Here is a 27,381-nt window from a genome sequence, read left to right on the forward strand (position 1 = left end):
ATCTAGGACAAGAATAAATAGAGTGGATACATTGACAAACCTTTTAAAGCGTTCATGTTCCCTCCTCCGTTGTTTGTTTAGGCAGAATTTGGCACTCATGAAATAATTCCCCCTTGTAGCTTCCCACTCTTGAGTGACAGCTTTGTCATTGTTGGAGCCTTTACTTTGTGTTAATTTGGCAGATTAAGTCCGAACGCATTTAGTATTTAAATTAGAACTGTCACACTTAATGCTTTAATGCTCTGTCTTAATTTAAAATTAATGATATGTTAATCATATTTAATTCCATCAAATGCACTTCACTTGTTATACTGCCAGGCTTCTACCAGTAATTAGTTAACTTTAAGATGAAAACGCAACAAAAAGTGTCTCTCCTATCAAGTGAACAAGAAAACTGACTGAATGTCCTGACTAGAATCTGTATTGTGTAATTTATTTCAAGAAAAAATATATCCTCCTTTTTCTTTCAATTATGTGATAATAATAATGCATTGGATTTTATACAGTACTTTTCATGGGCACTCAAAGCACTTTATATTAATGTACATTGAGGCAATGAGGGTAAAGTGCCTTGCCGAAGGACACAATGACAACGACTTGGCTAGAGCGGGATTCAAACCCCCTACCCTTCGGTTATTGGATGACCCACTCAGTGGTAAAGTCTAGTTATAGATGTATCTTAATTAATGGTTGTTCAGTTACTATTATGTTATGATATAATGACCGAATGCTTACTTACTTAAAAAAAATGTTTGCTTTTCTTGGTGTAAGGCTTGGAGGTATGTGAGAGTGTGTCACAATCACAGAGAAACTAACTTTTGTAGTTTGCTAGACTTCATAGCTGGTCTTTATATATATATATATATATATATATATATATATATATATATATATATATATATTCACATTGGGCTCTATGCTCCCATGCGCGTGAGTCCAAAAAGCTGCTATTCTCCCCCGTACTTAAGTCAGTCACTGCGCGCCTTCATCCTAGTTACGCACTGTGGGTGGAGCAGCCCTGAAATGTGGGTGTTCCCATTCAAATCTGGCTTAACGCGCATTATCCGATGTGCGTAATCCTTTTACTCTCATGCGCTTCTAACCCTGGAATAAGTGCAGCGCCCCGATAAGGTGAAACATTATATCGCACTAGAAATATGAACATTTGAAGCCACGCAGACTCGTGCGTCAAGCAGCAGCAGCTGTGATCACTCAGCTGCTGCTGCGCGATTAATTAAAACTCTGACAGATGCAGACTTCTGTCCACGTTGGTCACAGTGATTCAATTATTTTCATACTATGTCCAACGTAAAGTCACAGTTTGATCCACTACAGAGTGAAACAAGCTGTCATATGCAGATGATGATGGACCACAAACTGTTCCCACGCATACTTTAATGAGGCTCAGCTCAGGTCACTTTAAATAATTTACATTTAAAACTGCGTATTATGGAAGCCAATAGTTCAGTTTCACTGCAAACATCGCTCTGTATTAAAGCAGGACGCTCTGCGGCCGAGTTATTTCCTCATATCTCCAACGCATCTAACTCTGTCACGAGAGATTTTAACTGTGATTCTGACAGAATGATCAAATCAAACTGTTGCATTGTTTATCAATGAAGGCGTTTCAAATTAAAAGTGAACTTTATCATTTTCACGGATTTCAATGACATTTACAAGCATTGGGAAAACTCCATGTTCCGTGATTTCTAGACAGCCCAAAAAAAATGACATCACCGCCTCCTTTCCTTCAGACCGCCTTCATTCACACATACGCGCTTTTTGGCTTCTTAGGCGCGGTGGGCGTGTCAGCAGCCTGGACCGGAGAATACGCGTTAGAGAGAAGTGCGTAACTGCAGGCGCGCAAAAAAGGGGAGAATAGACCCCATAGTGCTTTTCAAAAAACTCAAAAACACTTTACAATGAAAGCACAGATGGTACCAAGGAAAATAGTACTATAAAGTTTTACTGCTAAAAGTAATTTTAGCAGTAAAAACCAAGTCTCAATAGATGAGTTTTGAATGTCTTGAGGAAGTGAATTCCAGAAGGAGGGGGCGACTGCAGAGATATAGAACGCTTAGAAGTCACATTTAGAATCTGGGAGTGGCACAAACACACATGAACTCAGACAGTCGGGGAAAAAAGTAAACGGAACTTTCATTCATCCATTTATACCCCTTTATTTTTAGAGATGTTAATGTTCAAACATTATTTATGGTCAAATTAAAGCTTCAATGACTATATTAATCAATGATTGAATTCTTATAGCGTCTTTCTTTTAGCAGAGATGCGTTTATTGTTTTTAGACATTAAGAATGATGGCTATTTAAATGAATGTTAATGCAGTTTTTATTTAGACTTTCTAAGGCATGGCGAGGTTAATATCTGTAAGGTGTTAAAGCTATTTTTCTTTTATGGGGTGTTAGCGACTGTCTCTTTAACACTCACACTTAAATGTCTTATTATAGCGCAGTCGTATGAGTCGGCCCACAGTGTAAAAAACTTATTTAAAGCTATAAAGCTGTACCAGTTTGGAGACAAACCTCAGAGTATTTATTTTTGCACTGAAATGGTTCCTAAAGAACGTGAGATTAAAGTTCCCCAAAGAAATCCTTGATTTGTACAGTTGGACAGCGGTCAGCTGTGTTTGTGTCTAATCTTTGCTGATGATCATCTACTGCACACCAAAACACCAAAGCCTCTTTTATAACCATTATATAATGTCAGATTCTTGCCACTCCACACAGAGATTGTCATTTTCTTTATAGTTATTAAACCCAGAATTGGATGGGGGATCATATGTGGGCAGAAAGCAGTGGCAAAGAAGAAAACAAGGATTAAAGGAGGTAGGATGGTGACAGGATCTGTGGTGTCACCCAGCTGCACAGATTTGGAAGATGACGAGGATGGAAAAACACAGACTTTAAAGACACACGTACTGTGAAGCATTCATCTTCAATCTAACGATCACATTTTACACTTCAAATAATTCAATATTTCTCCTGTTTTTTCCTTCTAAGTCCAAAGTCGTTTTTTTTTTTTTTTTCGGCCTTTTCTCATCTCAGAAAATCAGCGGGTTGAGAAAACAACTGCTCAGCTAGTGCATGTCTGGAACAATGTGTAAACTTCTGGTAGACACTAGAAACAAGAAGCCAAGAAAACAAGTTTATGAGAGGATTAAGGGAGGCAGAAAACAAAGCTGATGGTGAACAGTGGACGTCAGCACTGTGATTACCGTAGTGCAGCCTGTCTGTGTCCAATTGTGTGTTTGTAAAATGTAACCAAACGACAACAAAAGACAGACGAAGAAGAATTGGATTTATTATAGCGAAACACATCAGAGGTGTCAATAGTACTGATATAGCCTACTCAAGTAGAAGTTTTGTTTTTTGATTGAATTTGTAAATACATGTAAGTCAAGTACAAGTAAAAGGTAGCTTCATTAAATAGTATTTAAAGTAAAAGTTACTAGTTACTTTCACCCCCTACATTTATTTATGGTAATAAATCTTGCCACGGTTCCCTTGCATACAGTAAACATCTCCAGTGGCGGCTGCTGGTCTTTCATGCAGGGGAAGCTCATTTTTTGCCTACTTCAGAAAATGTATCTGTTTATTTAAATGTGAATTCTAGTAGAATTCACATTTTGTTGTCAGCAACTATTTGTAGATTATCGCACACGCACGCGCGTAGCTGCTGCGCGCTGGAGTGTGAGTGTTTGGTCAAAAGTCTCACAACACAAGCAGTAACAGTCTCCACAAACACCAAAAACAGACACTAGGTTTGTCAGAAGTTGATTCGCTATGAGAGGATCAGCAAAGTCTCCGTGTCAACACAGAGCAACGGACTGAAATATTTGAAAAACCCGCCTGTGTGCTTACAACGTCATACCCTCTGATTGGCTCATTTCGCTGTCAATCAAAATTGATTTAGCCTGAGACAGATCATCCAATCATCATCCATTATTCCAGCGTCCGGAACAGACAGATCCAGCCCACTGCTCCATAGACCTCCTGTGAAGCCCGGCGTCCGATGGGCGGGACTAAGTGCGTCATAACCGAGCATTTATCCAATGAGCGTCTAGTTTGACTGCAGTGGATCAACCCCTAAATCATCTCCCATTGAAGTCAATTGAAGCTGAACTTCACCACTGTTTATTAACACTGTGACGCTGCGGTAATGAATGAAGAACGTCACGCTGTCACTGTCAGTTTCCTGTTATAAGAAGCTGATTCTGAACTAAACATACATGTGTTCTGTCATATATTTAGTCAATGAAATGTACACACAACACTACATATTTGACCACTGATTTTAGGGGAAGCTGAGGTTCCCTTGTAGTCTTAAAGCATCCGCCACTGAACATCTCATGTATAACCTTTAAAAAGAAGAGACCAAATCTTGCACAATTGAAACTTAATTTATTTTCCATAAAGGCATCTGTATAAAATAAAAGGTTAAATTAAAAATGTCACACTCAGACTCAATCTCAGACTCTAAGTAGAGCTACATTTATCAACTGTAAAACTGAGAAAATGGCCTGCATTCAATGTCGTTTTGCCGCAGTACATTACGTTTAATCTGATTGATCGACTATATTGTATTTGACTCTCATCTGTTTATTTAATTTTTTTAGTTTCACAATGTCCGTTGATCATTTTAAGAGAAAAAAGTCCCTTGATTAATGTTAATTAAGGCATTATTAAACATTAATTAACAGTTTAATAGTGTTATAATAATCATTATAATGTATTAACTAAGAATAACTAACATACTAGTTAGTGCATTAATAAGCAGGTAATTAATGGTTAGTAATTCAAACATTACTAAGCATTAATACATGTTGTATAATGTAATTTGTTATCCTTATGGATGCATCACTTATGACATGTAAACAGACACGCCCACAAAGGTGAGCATTTCAGCGTCCTTCGCACAGTGCTATGTATGGTGAACGCCCCGCCCCCACACTCTGTCTCGTGTTTATAAAGCAGTATGAGCTCTGCTACGGAGTGGGTGGGAGGAGGGCGGGCCGTCCTCTGGCCCTACGTCACCGTGCAGGGAGGAGGAAGTCAGTGTCCGTCTATAGACACGCCCACTCATGAATATGCATAAGTAGGCAGCAAATCAGCGTGTTTGTACAGAGTTGCTCAGAAAGTGACTTTTCAGAGGCTAAAACTCTAGAAAACAGGCAAGTTTGGGAAAATAAACCTCAAATATGATGTTTTTGGTGTTCTTAGAACAAATGGAAATGGGTGAAAAATAGCATGATATGGGACCTTTAAGTGAAGCTCTAAATAGTGTGTCCATGAAATAATATAATTTTTTTGGTCCATCTTAACATTCAATTTTGCATTTTAATGTTGCTTTTGTGACCATGTATGTGATGTAACAGGCAGCAGAACCTTGGGAGGACTCCTTAAGCTTTGAATCACCGTCACATTGATAGCATTGTTTTATCATAATACCCATTTATTAATAATAATAATAATACTTACATAATCATTTACTCAGTAATGGTTGGGTGTGGAAATGTAACAAATGACTTGATTTCTTTGAAAACAGACTTAAATACAAGTAAAATGACTGTAGAAGCAACTCAATTACAGTATTGTGATCTGTTCCTTTCACCTCTGACTGTCGTATCCTGAGTGTCCCTTTGAATGAATGTGTTAAAAAAGGAAAAGACTAATGTTCCTCAGACTGAGGTGAACTCTTACAGGCTCATTTAGGGAAGTTCCTCTAGCAGACACGTTTGTTCCAGCTCATATGTTTATTTTCTTCTCTTTTCCACTCCACTAACTCGCTCAGTTTCTACAAACGTCTTTGTTTTTCATTCCAACACAGACCACTTTATGTCCATTGTGTTTTATAACCTAAACACAACAGTGTAACAGTCCTATCTGATATGTTTCCTCCTCCTGCAGCTGTTTAGTCTTGTGACCTTCTTTTTTCCTGCTAATCTTTTTAATCCTCTCTGAATAAGCAACATCTATGTTAAGGGTTTTTCTTGGTCCCACCAGGGGCCATGTTTACTATGAAGTGCTCCTAATGAGAAGGCATTACCTTGTTAAAAAATACACAGCTGGTTAATCTATTTTGTATTTTTCAATAATTCAATATTAGAGTTCATGTAAATGTGCTCTGATAAATGGTTTAGCGCACCTGACTAATGAGCATGTTGTTATAATGTGATGAAATATCAATGACATTTTCTGCTGCCAAATCTGAAACATTGCCTTTCAAAATAAATGTAAATTTTAAATTAAGAAGTCTTTTTTTCCTCTCATTTTTATTTTATGGTTGGCATTCAAAGGTCACGTTCAATAGTTTAATCACTATTTGTAAATTCAATATATTGCCAATAAAAGAATAATTATGTGAATTTCCAAATTTTTGGAATGTTTCTAAATATTTTCCAAACGTTTCTATCGTACACATTTGAATAACAAGCCAATAATAATGCTGCGGGTGTGTGTTTTTTTATTTGTCTTTCCACAAGTGAAAGTGTACATAGTGTTTATTGTTTATGTCTAGTATGTGTGTGATCCACAAGTGAAAGTGTACATAGTGTTTATGCCTTGTATTATTTAATTCTATTGTATTTTTGATGCTGTTATATTTCCTGTTTTTTTTTTTTTTGGAGCGACCGCAACATCTAAAATTTCCCCAATTGGGCGATCAATAAAGTTTGATCTTATCTTATCTTATTTTATCGTGAAATATTCTCATGTATAGATTTTATATATATATATACGTATAATATTGTAAAACTTTTGAATAAATGTAGGAAGCAATAAATTAAATTTGATTAATCTTCTTTCTAGCACTTGGTGTAATTGTTCACATTTTTATTTTTTAAATCTTCATTAAAATATTCTATTTTTCTTTTTTTCTTTTTTCACTTTTGTCAATTTTATTAGACCATTTATATAAATTATCTCTGAAATCAATAGGGAATATCTAACTTTTTGTGTTTTTATAAAAATGTAATGATTAACATTTACATGCCGTCCAACTTTTTTAAACGTTACTTTAATTTGAGACTCCACATTTGCAGTGATTGAGATGAATCTGGAACTGCAGAGGCTTTGTTTGTAATAGTGTGAATTAGTGATTAACATAGTGATAATGACTTGTTGACACCAACCAAAGCTTTATAAATAACGTCTTGCTCGCTCTGACCCCGCCCCCGTGGGCAGTAAACTATCCTGTAGAAGCTGTTTGGGCTGATAATGCTATGTCACCAATCATAAGGTGACAGAAATACCCAGTGGATGATTCTACTCCAGGGAGACGTTGTTTTTTTCTCTCATTGCTGCTTGTGCTTCCTCATGTGGAACTATTGGGCTTTCTTTTTTATTATTGGTTTTTTTTATACTGTTGTGGGATATTGTGCTGTATTGGTGCTATATGTACTGTATGTATACCAGGGTTGGGCTCAATTACATTTTTCAGTTACAATTATGTTTTCAAGTACCCATGTTCAATTACAGTTAAAATATGATTACAGTGACCAGCATTTTTTTACAATTACAATTAAATTTCAATATTTTTTTTTATTTTCAGAAAGTCAATTACAATTGCATTCTCAATTACTAAAGCGCAATTACAATTAATCACAATTACTGAGCCTGAAATAAATAACCTAATGAAAGTTAACCTTCCTCTTGTGTTAGCTTTCTGTTAGCATCTCTTATGATAACAGGTCCTAAATCAGCTGTAAAATACACTAAAAACAAATATCTATCCTCTAATGTCTATGCTATCTATTGGTTACATTGTTGGGCTTCCTAATCAATTCTGAAAATATAGGTTTTGATATTTATGGGGTGAGCCTTTTTTGTTGCTATGAAACATATTTTAATAATTGTTAACTACATATGTGTAGAACCGTATAAAGAAGTTCCCCAGTTTTGCGTTAAATTATAAATGACAATTTTTATAGAATTTTCATGGCAATTACAATTACCAAGTCAATTATGTTTTCTTTCTTTCTTTCTTTCTTCCTTTCTTCCTTTCTTGGTTCCCTCTCTCTGTATCAGCCTGTTAATGGAAGCAGACATGCTTCACCACCACAGAGCCATAGATGGGATAAAGTAGACTTAGAAGATGAATGGGCTGATGGGTGGATGGATGTGTACCAGTTAGTTAAAGAAGCCTGGCCCAGTGTTCAAAGTAATGATGTCTTTCTTTTTCTCTTCTGTAGTCCAGGGTTGTCGCCTGTATGACAGCCATCCTCAGTCAGATGGATGATCGTCACTATGCTACCTACATAGAAACCTTCACTGGAGCCTCTGATCTTGTGGTAAGCGTGTGCTCTCATACAAATGCCCTCAACGGTGTTGACTTACATTAAAGGGATGGAATGAGGCTGGGAAAATCTAAACTCTACCAGCCACATTTATATTAGCCTTTGCTTCTTCCTACTCCTTTTCAGATCAGATATATTGTATGGGGTGTTTGGGAGTTTAGGAATTACTTTTTGCATTATTGTATGATTTAGTTATTATTAGTTATTGTTGTTTGTCCAAAATAAATAAATAAAAATAAAATAAATGTAAGCCTTATTGTGTTACAGTAACAGTACAAAGCAGGGTTGGAGTCAATTACAAACATTATGAATAATTAATCACAATTATGATGTAATTATAATTGGATGTGTAATAGAAAAAAATACATGTTGCTGTTTTAGTCGTAATTGAATTGTAATGGACTTCAGATAATTGACTTTGTAATTGTAATTGCCATGGAAATTCTTTAGTGACTGTTAATTACAGTGAAATGAAATGCAAAACACATAATGAAAATATCTAAAATATCAATAATAATAATAATAATAATTTAAAAAAACAATCAGTGGCATACTGACAGAAAAAAGGCTCAGACGCCCACACCACAAATATTAAAACTAACATTTTCATTCATTAAAAAGCCTAACAAGGTAACCAATAGATTAAAATCAAATTACATTATAGATAATATATTTTAGTGTATTTTACAGCTGATTCAAGACATGGATCGAACTGACCTGTTATCATAAGATATGCTAACAGAAAACTAACACAAGAGGAAGGTTAACATATATTAGCTTATTTATTATAGGCTCAGTAATTGTGATTAATTGTAATTGAACTTTCTGAGGATAAAAAAAATAATTGTAATTTATTTGTAATTGGAAAAATTGCTGGTCACTGTAATCGTAATTTAATCGTAATTTAATTGTAACTGAAAAATGTAATGGACCCTAACCCTGGTACAAAGCCTAGAAACATATTTTCGTACTGTTCAACAATCATTTACTAGGTTTTAAAGTAACACAAGTGGAATGCTGAGTAGACAAACAAAGGGATTCAAAATGAATGTTTTAAATCTTTATTAATATCTCCTGCAACTGCAGGAATTTACAGTGAGTCTACTTCTACCTATTATATATGTTCTCCTGCACTACACGTACACAGGGGATTTAGAAATTGTTCTGGAAAAGTCTGTTAAAAGTAAGGAGATAAGTTAGCCAAGTTCATTTTATAAATACAAGGTCCTTACCCCAGTACAGGTGTGTCATCCTTTAACCTCTATGTTCCACTATAACTGCACATGGAAAATAATACAGAACAGTCTACAATGATAAATCACAGAACTTATCAACACTTACTGCATGGAACAAAAAGCAGAGAGCAAATTGTTTACATGTGGTGGAAAGTAGGTACTTTGGGGCAAAAATCATCAAAGGAATCAATTGGACATGCAAACAACAACAGTACAGATAGTGACAAGGTTCACTGTTATCTGCTGAGAAGCCAGCCATACAATACTCAACATAAACACTCACACAGTGACATAGTGTACATTCAAAACAGACGCTTACTTTGGTTAATGTAATCTCCAACAAAAAGTTGCTCCCGCTTCATAATATTCGTGGACCACAATAGTTAGTTCAAACTAACAGTGGGCGGTTGCCCAGCAACAGGCTAACTGGCTTCATAGACATATATACAGTCAACTCATGTAATAACCAGTAATATTTATTGGCAGTAAAGAGTCCAACTGACACTTTGGTCCAATCAGAAACATCTAATCTGAGATGATCTAACTCTAGGGTCGTGGAAAGCACAAAGTTATTTCTTAACCAAGATATCGATCATTGAGATTAATTGAATCAGATTGACCAAGTGTACTCCCCACCCCACAGTGGCTTGTAATCTGATTCAATTCATCCCACCAACACACAACTTCACCCACATTTAGCGGCTGAAGATTTCCATCCCTGACACAAACACACTATCGTTGCAGGACTTCCTGATGGAGTCGTTCCTCCTATTCAAGGATCTAATTGGGAAACACGTGTATCCATCGGACTGGATGGAAATGATAATGGTACAGAACAGGTAATGTAGCTTTCCTTTCTGTTCTCGTGCTGTTTCTGAAGCTGAGCGGTCTGCAGCTGAGCCAGCAGGGCCCTCTGTGGAGTCAGTGCAGCTTGGTAGTGCACTTTATGGGATTGCTGACATGATTTGTTCCTCGGTTTGAGACAGTAAAGGTGGGATCAAGGCTGTAGTGATGAAAACAGCTGATCTGACAAACACATCCGTAAGCGGCCAATAGAGTGAAAGCTGTTGGTTTATTTTCCTAGTGTACATTGCAGAGAACCCAATGGTGCATCAGAGAGAGAGACAAAACAAGTAAAAGGTGAAAGATAAAGTGTGGCTCTGAGATAAAACGATGGAGGCTCTGCTGTTTGAGAGCAGAGATGGAAAGAGAAAGTGGAGTTGAAAGGAAAATGTCAGCAGCTGAGAGATAGAAAGGCCCCGAATGAAGATAAGTCAACAGTGATGGAGCATAGGAAGGCAGACTGGCAGTAGTTTTGTCATTGAGTTTAGGAAGTGCATGAAGCTGTGAGTCAGTGATACATCTGCACACTGTCGTCATCTGTCACTGAATCTCATTATTGCTTTAAAGGTCCAGTATTATGCTATTTTTAACCCCAACAATATAGTATTTGAGGTTTATTTTCCCAAACTCACCTGTTTTTTAGAGTTTTAGCCTCTTACAAGTCACTTTCAGACCGATCCTAAAAACAGGCTGTATTTTGGGCCTTCATGCACATGCACGAGTAGGCGTAAACACACGCGCTGCTTCAGTGTGTGTGTTTATCACAGCAGTAGGAGAGTAAATCATTAACAGTCACTTCCTTCTCCTCCTTATTCCTTCCTGACCACAAAAATAGGCAAGTCGAGGCCAATGTGTTTGTATAGCGCATTTCATACACAAGGCAACTCAATGTGCTTTACATGATAAAACATTCAACAGCTTAAAATCAATAAGAACATTTCAAATCATCAGTAAAATCAGTTAAAATAATCAAAATACACATTACATTAACAACATGACCAAAATAGTTCATTGTTCGGTCCAACCGCTGCGTGGCATTGCGTCACAAACACGTCAGATCATCCCATAAAGGCAATATGAGGTGGTATAACGGCTGCTAAAAGTGAAACTGAATGTGAGCGCTCATGCTGTGCTTTGAATTATATTTAAACTGAACTTAAGGATATTAACTCTGATATTATTAACTGTAATATCAAGCTGCCCTCGCCATGTTTGTTTTACCTGTGAGGTAGTTTGAGAGGGAGGAGCTCACATTCTTAAAGGGTGGGAGGAGCCAGGATTGTCAGGAGGAGGAGTTTCCCCATTATGGGGCGGATTCACTAAGCTTTGAAATAAAGGGTGGTAAACCAGGTGCATCCCTAAATCTTTTAGTGGTGCTGTTTGCTCACCTGCTGTGGAGAATTCACTGACATTGCGGCACTAATAGGTGTGCGTGTATTTTGCTCGTTCAACGTGGAGAAGTGAGAGCACAGAAGAACAGAATGACATTTGAGGAAGTTAAATTGGAGGCAGGTGGACTTCTCTGACTGCTGCACAAACATTCAATAATGTAGAAGACAAAAAAAAAAAACAAATGTTGTTTAAATACCTTTAAAACCAAAAGTTGTTTTTTTTCCCCACTAATCTAACGTGGCTGCACTGTCAGGACTGTAACTTTGCTCTTATCAGTTCATGGAACACATCATCCAGCAGGTCTGAGCTCTCGAGCAGCGCTGTGTCACGCACACTCAAGATGTGAACATTGTTCCATTGCTGCATGAATTGGCAGCTGATCAGCTGATTCTGGACTAATTCTTCCATAATTCTAACTGAATCTCTGTGTGCTATATATCCATGCTGACTGGTGTACTTGGTCTTTACACATCTGGAATCTGTCTGTGGTAGGGGCCCTGTTTTCTGCCTATCTTTAAGGTAAAGATATGTGAGAGGCCCTCGCTTCTTCTTCGTAAACAACTAATGGTCATAATGTCCTGTAACACATTTCATAATCTTAACCGTAATAATGGATTGGGACTTTTCTCTTCTCATCACAAACAGCAGCTTTAATTACGTTGATTAATACCTTCTAAATAGTTTTTGCCAAGTGGACAAAGACTAATGCAAGAAAAGGCAGGCTGACTACAACTACATTAAAATGTATTTATTTTTCTATCATCAAAAAGTGAAAGCTGCTGAAGACAAAACATTTTTTATCAGATAAAGACAGTGTAGGCCTCATAGATCATCTGCTCTAAAAAAAGATGTGAAAGGTTGAAAATGCCGCTCGAGAGTTTACTTTTGCGCATTGCGTTGTGGGATTTGTAGTCCCTTAAACAGACGCATTAAAGCAGGGGTGTCAAACTCATTTTAGTTTGGGGGCCAAATACGGAGCAGTTTGAACTCAAGTGGGCCACAGATTTTATGCAAGAAAACAAGTAATTTCAATTATTGTGCCATAATCTGTACTTCTACGTATACATAAAATACAAAATATGTAAGGAACCGTTCGATATCGGAGCATTAAGTGACATATATGACTCCCAACAGGATCTTTTTAAATTTCCTTGATTTTGTTCGCAATTTCTATTTAATTAAAGGAAACATTGAAGGATTTTGTAAGATTTTTGAGTATTTTCAACTGTTTAACATTAAGAATTACTGCCATCACGCGATATAAGAACCAGGAAAACTGTGAGCCCTTGAAAATATTGTTGAGTTTCATTTACATAATGATTAGTGTTTTGTCTGTCATTTTGTCTTTTTCCTGCAGGCCAGGCCGAATTGGATCCTTCAAAGGGCCGTATTTGGCCTCCGGGCCATGAGTTTGACACTAGTGCATTAAAGTGTTTTTCCTTTATTTTGAACATGATTTCTCTGGTTTCTTCACCAGACAAAGAGGACAGTTATTTGCTTGACACTATTTTTTTGTTCTAGTTTGTTCCTGGTGATATCACCTCACTCCGCAAGTTATTCAGTTTCAGCCGGATTTTGGTTTTTCCATCTCAGCCCAAAATAAACATCTGCCATTGTTTTGCCACAACAGTGAAAACCCCAGAAATGTGTTGGAAGGTCACTTTGGCAGAGCTTTTCGGGTAAACACAAGAAATCAGTCGGAGATACGTAAAAACACTTCTAAGCATCCTGTCTACAGGACTCCACATCCCACAATAAAATGCACTAAACTTTTCAGACGAGTTCAATGAACTAAGCGTTCACAGTGGAGATCAGAATTAACTTTCGAGCTGCAATTTGAACCTTTTAGATCTTTTCTTATCATCAATGCATTGATCTATGTGGCCTGTACTTTATCTGAGGAAATACTTTGATCTCCAGCAGGTTAAAAAAATGCTTTCAGATGCAAAAATTGATCCAATAAGTAATTTCATCCAATAAGTTGCTTAATTTGTTGTAAAGGTAAGAAGCGGTCTACAGGTGGGCGGAGCCAGGTAGAAACCCAGGGTTTCTTTGATAAAACCTGCCAGTGACCAGGTTTAGGAATGGGAGCCTGAACATATTCAGAGTTTGAACATAACCCGCTTTATGGAATAACCCTCTGGAGAAACCAGGGTGTTAAGTTACACTTTAAATTCAATAACAGCCAACAAGGTTTTCTCAAAGTTGTGTGTAAAATATTAGCATTATAATGTATTGCAAGGGAGCTTCTTCTATAAAATCTAGTTCTCTAAAGAAAACTTTGTAAAAACAAAAAACTAACTTTTTAACTAAAGATTGTTAACTAATCTTTAACAAACCTCTTTAAATATGTCTTGTGCTTTTGTTGAATATGTGTGTTTTGCTGTATGTTGATCAGAGTGTTTCTGAGGGCCATCAACACATACGCTGACACGATGAACCAAAAGTTTCTCAACAACGACGACTTTGAAGTGCAGGTCAGTGTGTTTGAGGCTCTTCTCAAAGAAGGCATTTTTCTTTTTACATTAACTTTTACTGCTTTTCTCTGTGTTTCTATCCCTTACTCACTCCTTCTTTGTCCAGTTGTGGAACAACTACTTCCACCTGGCAGTAGCATTTATTACCCAGGAGTCTTTGCAGCTTCAGCATTTCTCACCAACCAAGAGGAACAAGATTCTGGCTAAGTGAGACAAAGAGCCATATACTTTCCGTTTTTCAAGCATACTTACTTATTGCACTAAAAAACATAATATAATATCACAGGCTGTCTTTGAGCCTTTACAACGCATGGTTAATGCATTATTTTTCAAATTGTTATTAAGTTTCTCGAGGCAACAACACTGATTAGGATTTCTTTCCCCACACTTTGCTACAGATATGGAGATATGAGAAGACTTATTGGGTTTTCTATCCGTGACATCTGGTACAAACTCGGTAAGGAAGAAGATTTCATTATGGATTGCAAAGGATTGCATTATGTAAAGGGCTTTTGGGTTTTACTTCAGCGTCAAACTCTATTAGCATGTAAAGTTTCCTATCAAATAGCAGGATGCTATAGATCACAATGCTCATACACTCTCATTGTCAGAGACATTTTATAATACTGAGATTTAATAAAGGCCAAGAACCACAGAGAGAGAGATAATGAGATTGAGCTCACACTCCAGGGTTCCCTCATAAATGCAGATTTTTTTTAAATAAGGATATGTTGAGCTCACTTAGCCAGCAGAGCCAGAATGCATTATTTCACTTTCCCTGGGGGCCAAATCTGGCCCTTTAGAGCATCCAATTAGACCCTCAGGAGACAGTAGAAATGAGAAAACATTAATTATTGCGTAATTTACCAAATAATTCAGTTGCTGATATTTTAAATTCACAACTTTTGTGAAATCCACAGTATTTTTAGGGGCTTGCAGTTTTCCCATGCTTATATCACTAGAATACATTCATTTTGAATGGCAAATTGTGGAAAGAACTCAAAGTTTTTCCATAAATCTTGAAATTTCTCACAATTCAACAGAACTCCTCAAAATTACACAAAAATTGGTTACAAATTCAAGAGGTTGTGAAGTAAAGATCTGGCAGGGACTGATATTGAAAACTAGGGCACAATGTTGCTAAAATTGCTCTTTTTTCTCAACCTAACGTTTTTGTTTTGTGTTTTGTTTTTTTTTTTCCTTTTTTAATTCATTGTGTGTGTTTTTAGTTTCAGTTTTGTGTTTTTGGTGTCATTTATGTGTATTTTGGTGTCATTTTTGTATATTTTTCAGTAATTTTGTCATTTTGTTCGCTGTTGTTTTGTGTACGCTTGTTCCTTTGGAGGCACCAGTTACATACATGTTTCTGCTTCAGAGTTTAACACAATTTGAAGACGACACTTGGCGAACATAACTAAGCAGCCTTCTAGCATTTTCCCTTCTAGCATTTTCTACCTTCAAACATCATTTACCTTCAGAAAAACTGTTTGTAATAACTGGTAAAACTAAATAAATAACTGTTTTCTAGTGTGCATTTATACAAGTAGTTTTTAGGTTTTTAAACAACATTTATTCATTTTCCAGTGGCCAGCCATGGATTCACCTCAGTATCTACAGTATTTGTGTATCTTTCTCGCACTAATCAAAACGCATCACCTGACCGCTCATTTACAGCGCAGCCTGAAGAGTTTGAGCAAAGATCTTCAGCTCTAACTCACACATCTGGTTGAAATTAGGGGTGGACTGGAAGTGGACCGGTCTGGTCCGCTACATTTTTTGGTTTCTTTGTTTTTTGACGAGCAAGTAGAGGCAGACATGGTAAGAGGTGACCAAAAATGTGGCAAGAAAAGAGTGAAAAGTGACTAAAATGTGCCAAAAGCAGTCAAGAGTGGCCAAAAACGGTCAAATAAATGTATGCATGTAAAGGTATGTAATGGCAAAAGGTACTTTGAATGAGAAAAATGTGCCAAACAATAGTGAAAAAGGGTAAAAATGTGGAACAAAAAGAAGCAAAGTGTAGGAGGAAAAAATCAACAAGTGGTATTTATTGGGCCAAAGATAGCTTATTTAAATGAAAAGTGGACAAAAAATGCAAGAAAAGGACAAAGGATAAAAGTGCCCAAATTAACTTGCAAAAATGGACAAAACATAGGAAAAAAATGGGTATTTATTGGCAAAAGTGAGCTAAAGTCTGAAAAAAATGTAAGAACTTTTTGAAAAGTGGCAAAAATTGAACAAATGAAGTTGCAAAATGGCCAAAGGAAATAGGTAAAAATAAGTTAAAAAGTTTCCCCCTTTTAGGGTTTTCTGGGGGAATAATAATTAAAATTAACTGACTCAATAATGCATTCTACGTTTTGTCCTCTGATAATGTAGTGGGCTGGACTGGACACAAAATGCCAGAGCTGAATTTTTTTCTTTTTCTTTTATGAAAGCTAAGGCTTTTGCTGTCTCCGAATAGTCCCTCATATCTCCTTTCCTATCCATTGTTCTTAAACCCACGGAAGTGTTTAAGTGGTGGCCATGATAAAAGAGCATTCAAATTTCCTGAGGAAAGGAGGCGTGGCCGTAGGATCATTACGCCACATAGTGGAAGTGTGTCTGATTGTCAAAACAAATGTGATCCCCTTGTCCTAAGTCCTCTCCTAACACCTTTCCTTAACTCTGTGACGTCTTCCACGGGATTAGGGTAAAGTGGATAGGAAAGGAGATAGGAGGGACCATTCGGACGCAGCCTTTGATTGGTTTCTTTGATTCCAGGGATCCATAAGATCTGCTTCATCCCAGGCATGGTGGGTCCCATCCTGGAGATGACTTTGATCCCAGAGGAGGAGTTAAGAAGGGCCACTATTCCTATCTTCTTTGACATGATCACCTGTGAACATGAACACTTTGGAAATTTCAACAAGGTACGTGTGTGTGTGTGTGTGCGTGTGCGTGTGCGTGTGCGTGTGCGTGTGCGTGTGCGTGTGCGTGTGCGTGTGCGTGTGTGTGTGTATATTTACACCAAACCAAATCCAGCACAGGAACAACAGCATATTAACAGTCTCCAAACACTCTTGTGATTAGATGTGTACACACATTTAGCCTTCCTCAATTGATTTCCACTGACTCTACACATTAAAGTAGAACAGACATTGTAATTATGCACGTCTAATTGATTTTCTGTTCCTACGCTCATCTCATGTGTTTACTTTGTTTCTGCCTCTCTCCTCTTCTGTGTTTTTTTTTTCTTCTTCCTGCAGTTTGAGAATGAAATCATTCTGAAGTTGGACCACGAAGTGGAGGGCGGAGGCGGAGACGAACGATACATGCAATTACTGGAGACCATGTAAGCCTTAAGCTGATTTGATACTTACTGGGCTGTTCACACTTTGTGCTCTGTGGGACTCCAACACTGGTTTAGCTCAACAACACATCACACACATAGAAATCCACTGAAACAAATGCAGTTTATTTTCTTTAAAATATTTTCCATCCTCTTTGATGCCTTTTTAGATCATAAAACAGTCCAAGAAGTATAAAAACCTTTTTGGAAACTCCCTTAAATCTCCAGAACCTTGATGATGAATAATGGTTTTTAGATTGTTCCGAATGAAATGAATAATGTTGAAAACTCCTCATTGATTTTTATGACATAACTCTTTAAAAGGATCCAACCACTCTCATAGAGTGGTCTTTACTTCCCATTTCCTCAAGTTCCTACATTACACACCGACATGAGCTACATCAAGCAGACAAGCATAACCTATAACTCCTAAAGTTATTTATTATTAATATCAATTTGAAATCCAGCCGGCACACTCATAAATTAGCAAGATTACACGTTTACGATTACATGGTGCTTATTGCTTCATTTTTCTTCAGGAATTCACAGAGCAGGGATTGAAAAACTACAGCCTGCAGCATTTTGTAATGAAGCCCACTAAATATATTGTAGATTTTAGGAGTATATATTTGTAATAATTGTCAGGTTTAATTTGAATGAAATATAGCTCTTACTAATACCGTAGTTGTACATTTTGATAACATTTGAAAATAGTGATTCTGATGCCATCGTTGAGGAAGTCCTCATCTTTGTGATGAACAGGGATGTCCAGAATCGTAGGCGGTGGGCAGAATCGCCCCTTACTCGCTTTTGTTTTTCTATTAGCTTTGTCTGCTAGCGCATAGCATCTCTTCTTCATTGCAAGAATAGCTGCATGCCAACCAAACGCTGGGTTACCAGCGCCCTCTGCTGGTCAAAACAAATATCTGGAGGCTGCAACTGAAGGAAAACAATCATTCTCTCTAAAATGATTTTCCCCAATAATATAATGAATCTTAACATTCACAACATTATTGAATTCAACTAAATTACATAAACATTATCTTTAAGAACGATTCAACAAAGAAAAGAGTCGCTGGTTAGAATAATTCACAGACCAAATTTGAAAAATGTAAAATTTAAAGGGGTTTTGAATTCTTCTCTATGGAATTGATTATGTATTTTTTTTAAAACATTCATGATCAATATCGTCATGAATCATGAATTAAAAGTCCTGCGTCCAGCTGTACTGGGTTACGAAAATCACAAACGTAAGGCTGTGTGTAAGATATATTATGACTATTAATGTGCTTGTGTTATATATATTATGAATATTAATGTGCATTGATACAACTAAATATTTTACCAAAACCAACTACAAGCAAACCAAACAAAAATGATGTTAATCATGCAGATATGTTCCAGTGCCAGACAGCATTCTACAGAGGACTATTAAGAGACCAATACTGCCCATACTACTGGTATACTATAAGTTGGTACATTTTCAACTGGAAAGAGGTAAACTGATAGTGATGCTCAATTCTTTATCATCATTGCCATGGATACCAGATTTAAACTTGTAAATCTATCATGCAAGCAAAAACTAGGTGAGAAAATACATCATGCTAAGAAAAGTGCTACAAAATTGACAGAAGAAAAGCCACAATTACACTAATATAATCCACCAAAAGCCACCATATCGCATAATTTTTGCAACATTTTCCGGGGGGGGGGGCATGCCCCCCAACCCCCCTCGGTGTCGCGCGTCATCAGCGCGCAGTGGTGGCAACTCATCTCGAGTTTTAGCCTTCTACATTGTTTTTTTTTAAAGCTTTTTTTTTTGTGGACATCTCTGGATGAAATTTCAACCGTGCGTACGTTGCAAAATGTGGTTTATTTAACACTTTCTGTGACTGTTTGTCATTATAAAAGAAAAAAAATGAAAGATAACAGATTCTCAAACCTATAAATATGAGCACATTATTAACCAGGGTGCTTCAATTCAGCAGTACAAGGGCTGCATTTCACAATAAGTAGATTTTAATTCTCAAGGAGTATACTGAAAGAAAAAAACCTCCCAAACACACAGACTGAAAATATTATTATCAATACTTTCATTGATTAAGAAGCCTAACAAAGTAACCAAGAGATGAGAAACAAATTGGATGATAGGTCATTGTTTTTAGTGTATTTTACAGCTGATAAGCAGCGAGAATACGGGAGTAAAAATAATAAAAATAAATAAAAAAGGATTAAAAACCAGGTCAGATCAGAGAGGGATGCAGTATAATTATATAAATATATTAGTGCAAAGTGTATGTGCAAGAGAGTATGTGCAACAAGAGGTAGATAGAATAAATCACGATGAGGGCTTAAAATCTGAAGTTTTTGCATTATCATAAGAGATGCTAACAGAAAGCTAACACAAGAGGAAGGTTAAGTTGTATGGCATTATTTATCTATTTTGTTGTGATTAATTGTAATTATTAAACTGTAATTGACTTTTAGGGGAAAATATTAATCGTAATTTTAATTGTAATTGGAAAAAATGCTGGTCGATGTCATTTAGTTATGGTTCAACATGGATAATTGAAGATGTAATTGTAATTAAAAAATGTAATTAACCCCAACCCTGCCAACAACCAACATGTTGTACAGAATAAAACTAATATATTGTACGTAAGTACAAGCTGATTTACCAGTTTAGGTTGAGTAAATATTTCAGTATATTTGAGCAGTGGTCAAATATTCTACAAGAAAATCATTCAAATATCTAGTATGAAAAGAGCCAAACAATGTTTGGTTTGCGTGTCATTGTTAAGCCTCATTTTCACTTTTCTTTAACATCAGGCTTTATTTTCTAAACTGTTGTTGACAGGGAGCCTGAGTCCAATAAGACAGACAAGGCAAGTAATATGCAACAAACTCAACACCTGAACGTGCTGTCACAGCTAAAGCTGAACAACAGACAAACTATAAGCCCAGACTAGTGGTGACACCGACTCACACAGCTGGTGGGCAGGTGTGATTAAACGACAACAGAAAGTACCAACATGTGCTCAGCACGCACTTGCTAATGCTTCAAGCCACATAAAGTGAGAACATAAACTCACACTCCCTTAGCAACTCACACAGAACAGAACAGGGAGATACAGAGAGAAAGAGAGGGAGTCTGTACTCATAATATACTATATTTCTACTTTTTGATCATGTAAAGCACATTGAGTTGCCTTCTGTATGAAATGCACTATACAAATGAAGTTGCCTTGCCTTGCTTAATAATATATAAGCTCTATAGATCTCTATTTAGAGCCTGGCCAAAAAATGTGTATCTGATCCGAGGGCTACATTATTAACATTCATGTCAGATTTCAGAATAATGACGAATCAGAACATAAATACGGGGGGGGTTTGTGTGTCTTTGGAGCTATCCTGTAATGTGTTGATGTTTCTGTGTGTTTTTGTGGTACGTTTGTTTAAGTGGTTGCTGTGTCTGTCTTTGTTGTCATTTTGGGTTCTATTAGTAATCTTTTGTATTTGTGGAATCTTTTGCTTTTTTTGTGTGTTTTTAGGCTTTATATTCCTTCCAACTTCTTGAATTACAATGTTTTGGGATTTGCTTTGGTGGTTGCAAAAAATTAGACTAAGGGCCACAAGTTACCCTTTCCTAGAACCTGGTTCCCAAAGTGTGGTACACAAATTCTCATTGGGGGTCTGTGAATAAAAATCAAAAACAGTGTGAAAATATTGGAAACTAGAATATGGATTGTCCAACAGTCAGGAGACTCCATGCATTGCCAAAAACTAAACATTGGCCTCTGTGAGACTACCCTCTAGTGGCGAGTAGATTCACTACATGACCAGTCACCCTGCTCTCACATGAATAAATGGTTAAAACAGATAAAATGTCCTTCCACATGGACTGCTACCACTAGTCGGCACCCTGCCAGCGACAGCAGCACACAGACTGTTTATCCAGAAGTCTGGTTGCAACAGATTCGATCATCAGACGAGCAAAACTTTTTCTCTGAAGAATCCCTGTTGAATAACTTGAGGATGTTTGTCTTTCAGCTTGTTGGAGTGCACGTCTCAGAAACATACACTGAGGTCACAGGTGCAGCACTTTGTCTCCCTGGTGAAGGGACTCCTGATCCGTCTCCTTGACTACCGCACGGTGATGAGCGATGACAGCCGAAACAACCGCATGAGCTGCACCGTCAACCTTTTGGTGAGTTCAAGCCTCCCGGCGATCAGATGGGCTTTTTTTTCTGTTTTTGTGCTTTTGTGCAATGTACACTTCTCACTCTACTACAAATGTTGAGACAATGAAAAAAGGTAAATAACAAAGGTGTAACAAAATAGTCATGATACAATACAAAATATGATATAGGGCTCACAATATGATGTGAAAAAAAAAACTTTTTTCAACTTCTATGCAGTTATTTTAGTTAAGACTTTAAAGGGGACATATCATGCTAAATTCACTTTTTTAGCCCTTAAATGCATTTTGTTGTATATTTAGAGTGCTTAGAAGTACAGAAAAGTTCAAATTAATCTCTTCAGGTGCTCCGTAGATATCTTTATATTCTGTTTTGGTCATATTTTTCAATCTGTTTCGATTTTTCTATTCTCTATTACGTTTTTTGAACAATAACGTCAGCGGAACTGCCAAATTAGGACATCAACTCCAGGTCCAACACTTTGAGCAATCCGCCATTTTTATGTCTCGCTTTTATTTTGTAGTCCAAGGTCCAGGATGCCGAAGTTACGAGAGGAGAAATCAAAATGTTCGGTTGCTGGATGTAGTAACCCACTCTCTTCATTACACCGTCTCCCAGCATCACAACCTTTTCGAAGTGCCTGGTTGAGTTTTATTTTTCACGGAAATGTACCCACATCTGTGGGTAAGGTCATTTTTGTGTGCGCGAAGCACTTCAAGGATGACTGCTTCAGCAACCTCCGCCAGTATAAAGAAGGATTTGCCGAAAGACTTTGTCTGATTGAGGGTTCAATTCCTTCTATCTTTGGAGACGATGAACAGAGCACTTCGGTAAGCTGTAAATAACGCTAAAAAGTGTTATGATAAGACGTCCCTGTCATTGTTTTGTTAGCATTAGCAGTTGCACCGTCTTCATATATTAGCGCTGTGTGCTCGTTTTAGATCCTTGATGATATGGCCTACGTGATTTAATTTAAGTCTAAAGTTTTCATTAGTCATTTCATTTTGCCGTTTTTGTCTCCAAAAAGACTGTATTAAAATATATTTCGTGACGTTAGCTTGGCGCTAGCGTTAGCTCGGTGCTTGTGTTAGCTCACTTGTTAGGGTTCTGCAGGTTCAGCATCTTCATTTTCATCTCGCTCCACCGGGTCAGACTCTGGCTCGAACATGTAAGGCTGGATGGACAAGTCTTCTGTTGTTGACATTTTGTAAATAACGTGTGAATAAACATTTTCTGCACCGCTAGGTAATCGTATCTCTTCTATCAAACTACAAAAATGGCCGAACAGGGTGGAGTTGAACCGAGTGTCACCTCTGCAACCTGGAGAGGGGGCGGGGTATGAAGTGTCTCATTTGCATTTAAAGAGACCGCACCAAAACGAGTTGCTCTCAGAAGCACATCAGAAAAGGGGTAGAAAAGGGGTGGAGCTATAATAATGAGGAATTCAGACCCAAGCATTGCAGTTCTGCTTTATATAGACCACAACTGTATGATTTATATGTAAAAAGGAAGGATTTAAATGCAAGATATGTCTTCTTTAACTTTGTGCCACTTTTTTGCAGCATAACAACTAAAAGCATTATCACCATGTTTACTGTGAGCTCTGGGCTCCACTATCTGACCTGTGTCCATAGATCTGAGAGACCTGCTGGGTTCATACCTGACTAACATCTCACTGATGTATTCTGGACCAAACCCATTCACAAATTTATACACCAGCAGCAGAACTTTAAAGTCTATTCTGAGGCTGACTGGGGCCCAGTCATTTTATTCCCATATTCACAGTGTCCATTAACATCTATATTTAGTTATATTCCTCGCACTGTAGTTTCCAGTTCAGTAATCTTTTGGAAAAGGCTGCTGTAATCTGTTGTGGAAAGAGCCATTCTTCTGCTAGTTAGCTTGCTACTTACTGTACGTACTTTAGCTTTCCAGTTGAGCCAGCGAAGAAAAAAGTAGATGATTACCTCAGAGCCAGAATCAGATGGTAAATAATAGTTTTTTGTGAAATGATGTATCATTTCCTTTCTCAGAAGAATAGATGTTAAGTAAATAATTTCCTTTGTGCGCTCTGCTCTGCTCTTTTGCTGCCGGTAGTACTCGGCAGCTGAGCTAGGCAAGGTTTTGAGTGGCCTTTGATCTTTCTTTGTTTTGTTTTCAGGAAACTTTGAACCAGTAGCAATGTAATGTTTTCAGCTGTACTAATGTTGTCGTTAATTAATCACCAAACAACGCCAGTGATTTCCACAAACACTGTTATTACCAATCTGTCTGTCTGATGCTGCAACAGTTTGGCTTGAGGGGGAGGGGGAGGGGGAGTGGGAGGGACGTAGCATGTCGCAAAATAATTCTCAGAAGAAAACTCAATAAATTCCCCTGCCAGAGATCAAAGCACTTTTGTGAGAATTGATGACAGAGAGACTAATTAATATTTTTCCATGAATGCGGGAAAAAAAATTGGTCTCCGACAGAAAAGGCACTTTACTTTACTTACTTCTTTTAAATAATAAAATACAGTCCAGTTAATGTCAATGAATGGACTGTTCTAATGTGTCTGTGCAGGTTGTTTGCGTAGCCTGTGTGACATCAAATGTTGTCCATGGCAACAAAATGTGACCAAACTTTGCTTTGTTTTCTTTTACTCATTTCCCTCACCTCCACCACACTGACCGCAGTGTTTACTCACTCGCTGTTTCAGCCAACTTGTTTTTTCAGTGCATAACTGCACACAACTGACTTATGAGTCAATGGAGCATCCGCGTTGTCTGCCATCAGGTAAACACTGCAGCATGTAAACTTCTACGGGAGGCAAGAGGGTCAAATGTCATTGTGCCCCTTTGCATTCCTGAAGCTTTTTTACTGGATTTCATTTTGTGCACTGCTGAATTTTATATCGCCGTTTTTTTTGTATACTGTATATTACAAAATGTTGTTACACTTCTGGTTAATAGCATCATTATTTCACTGACAGTTATCAAATTGCTCTCTTGCATTGTTTGTTGGGAATTAGCATTTATTGACACCATAGCCTTGTGATTCCTGTGCTGAACTGAAGGCCCTGAACATCAGCATATTTACATTTTCACATCAATGCACTCATTATTAACAGTAAGAAGCTAGTCACACTCAGATTGTCAGGTTGGTATTTGAATAATATGTTTTTCCATCTCATTTTCAGCCAAAAAATGTTACGTGATGAGTCCTTAAAAACAATCTTTGTGACGCGTTTTTGACTGTTTTCAGTGGCTTGCATCAACCACAGTTTCTTTCACGTTCTCTGATCTTCTCAATTTATTCTCTCCCACGGGAGAAGAATGCTCAGGTTTAGTAATGGATCCCATCTCACTACAGTATGATCCCTATCGAAGCAGATCAAATCAGACAGTTCCTTCTCCAAATTCTCACTCCTACAACTTTGGTGTTTTTTTTATAAAGCTTTTCCTTTGATGGAAACAGTTCAAGTTTTTTGTCAGTTCTTGAATCTTTTAGTGTGATTTTATAGCCTCAAGATTGAAAGCTGCACACACATGGCAGAGTCTTTTACAATATAGCCTCTTGCAGCTATTTTTTGAGATATGTGTGGCTGGCTGGAACATCCTACCTGAAGGCAAACAGGAACCAGAGCACCCAACCACGCACACGTAATGAAGGCACCTACGGTACTCATTAACTGCTACATGCATTCCATGGTTCATTTAGAATCACATTATTACACATCATGGAACTGAATGGATCCTGGAGTCTGCAGCTTCATTTGATTACATAGTGTGATAACTTTCCTTTAGAGTATGTGACTGATGTATAGTATTTTGATTGACATTGATGTTCCCAGAATAGAGTCATCGTCAGGCATATACTTTAGCTTTTTTCCATGTTTGGTATTTTACAAAGCTTAAAATTTGTTCAAAACATACACAAAAATCACAGGATAACAACTCACTTAAGACTAGAACAAGGTCTGTCAATAGAATGACGATGATCCATAGTTGCAGGTAGATTGCACTTAGCGACAATTCTCTTGCCTTTTTTGTTAAGATTTACACAAGAAATCCTTTAAATTTGAATACATTTCTAATGAAAATGTTTGTATCTATTGCTTATTAGTGAAGACTGAGTAATGAAGTTATATAAATAATTTTGAAGAATATATTTGGTTTTTTAAAATATTTTTAGCTTTTCTTACTGTTCTTACCCCAACAAAGCATAGGGGGGGTTCAGATAACCTTGATTAGAACACTGCATTAGGTTTTGCCTTTCAGACAGTGGTGGCTGGTGCATTTTTCTCCAGGGGGGGCTACAACTCCAAAATAGATATACACCAAAAACAGGTTTTGTGTAGCTTTGAACAAATAAGTAAGGAGAATTGCACTGACAGAACTGCTTTCAAACTAACCACATTAATTGTTAATGAACCCATAAACAAGTAAGAACAAATATAGTATATAGTAATAGTATAAACCAGTGGTTCTCAAACTTTTTTGGCTCAGACACCCTCTTTCTCTCATTTCTGAATCCAAGTACCCCCTTATGTCCAACTACCACATTTTGCTCAGAATACTATGAAAAAACAACTATAGATCATAATGATGGAATGAATGAGTGATAATCAGTGTTTTAATCAGTATCATTTCTATCATCATTTTGTGTGTTTTCTGTGTCAATGTGTGTATTTCTGGTTTCATTTTATGTATTTTGTTTTTTGTGTGTGGTTGGTATTATTTAAACTATTCCATCTCAGTCTGTTTCTGATGTCATTTTGAATGTTTCTCTGTTATGTTTGTGTAATTTGTAGCAGTGTTTTTTGGTGTGTTGCTGGTAATATTAAGTATTTTAATCTCTTAGTGTGTGTTTTTGGTGTCATTTTGCAGATTTTGTTGTTGGTTGTCTGTTTTTTTTATTATTCAGTATATTTTTCTCTTATTTGGTGTTTTTATTGTCGTTTTGTGAATTGCTGGTGAAATTTAGTATTATTATTATTATTTTGAACTAAAGAAATAAACATTATAAAACCCCATATTTATAAGGCTTTCATTTGTTGATTTTCCCTGTAGTGCCATCGCGTACTTATACTTCTTGAAATTTAATTTGTTTTGTTTTTAAATTTGGATTTTCAGATTTTACCTTTTTTTCCAGTTTTAGTTAGTTTACTAAGTAATTAAATAAAAACGAGGGTGAAAAATGAAGTGGTAAATGAAAATACATAATTTAAGACGTATTTAAGACGTGAGAAAATATAATTTAAGACCTGGTTTACAAAATATGGACATATTCAAGATTTGAAATCATCAAACGTAGTTTGTTCATGTTTCTTTGCCTTCTCTGAAAGTGCTTTAAATGGGTCCTACCTGTCTTTATCCACCTGTCAAAGCCACTTTATGACGGACCACTGTGACGTCAGCCCCTCCCATGGCGGGAGGAGGATGTTGTGTAAATGTTCCGGCTGCATTCAACTCTGCACAGCCGCAGATAGTGTCTGGATGCAGGTAAACTGCGCCCAGAGTCACTCCATTCACTGGTGTTGAAGAGGCATTACTGAGAATGCACAACTTTGAACAAGAGTGGATGGTAAAGATTTTTAATTTTAATTTTAATA

The 27,381-nt window shown here is 37.0% G+C and overlaps 1 protein-coding gene across 3 annotated transcripts in view; it reads left to right on the forward strand.

Annotated features, from left to right (window-relative positions):
* dock2 (dedicator of cytokinesis 2) overlaps positions 1–27,381 on the forward strand; it is a 223,951-nt gene that overhangs the window by 162,949 nt on the left and 33,621 nt on the right. For all 3 annotated transcript variants that reach the window (XM_028459358.1, XM_028459359.1, XM_028459360.1), the window contains 8 exons: positions 8,210–8,308; positions 10,294–10,388; positions 14,183–14,261; positions 14,368–14,468; positions 14,660–14,718; positions 17,022–17,170; positions 17,507–17,592; positions 21,640–21,796. In XM_028459358.1, coding sequence (XP_028315159.1) covers positions 8,210–8,308; positions 10,294–10,388; positions 14,183–14,261; positions 14,368–14,468; positions 14,660–14,718; positions 17,022–17,170; positions 17,507–17,592; positions 21,640–21,796 — 825 coding nt within the window. The remainder of the gene's footprint in view (positions 1–8,209; positions 8,309–10,293; positions 10,389–14,182; positions 14,262–14,367; positions 14,469–14,659; positions 14,719–17,021; positions 17,171–17,506; positions 17,593–21,639; positions 21,797–27,381) is intronic.

Source organism: Gouania willdenowi, chromosome 10, assembly GCF_900634775.1.
Source record: "Gouania willdenowi chromosome 10, fGouWil2.1, whole genome shotgun sequence".
Lineage (NCBI taxonomy): Eukaryota > Metazoa > Chordata > Actinopteri > Blenniiformes > Gobiesocidae > Gouania > Gouania willdenowi.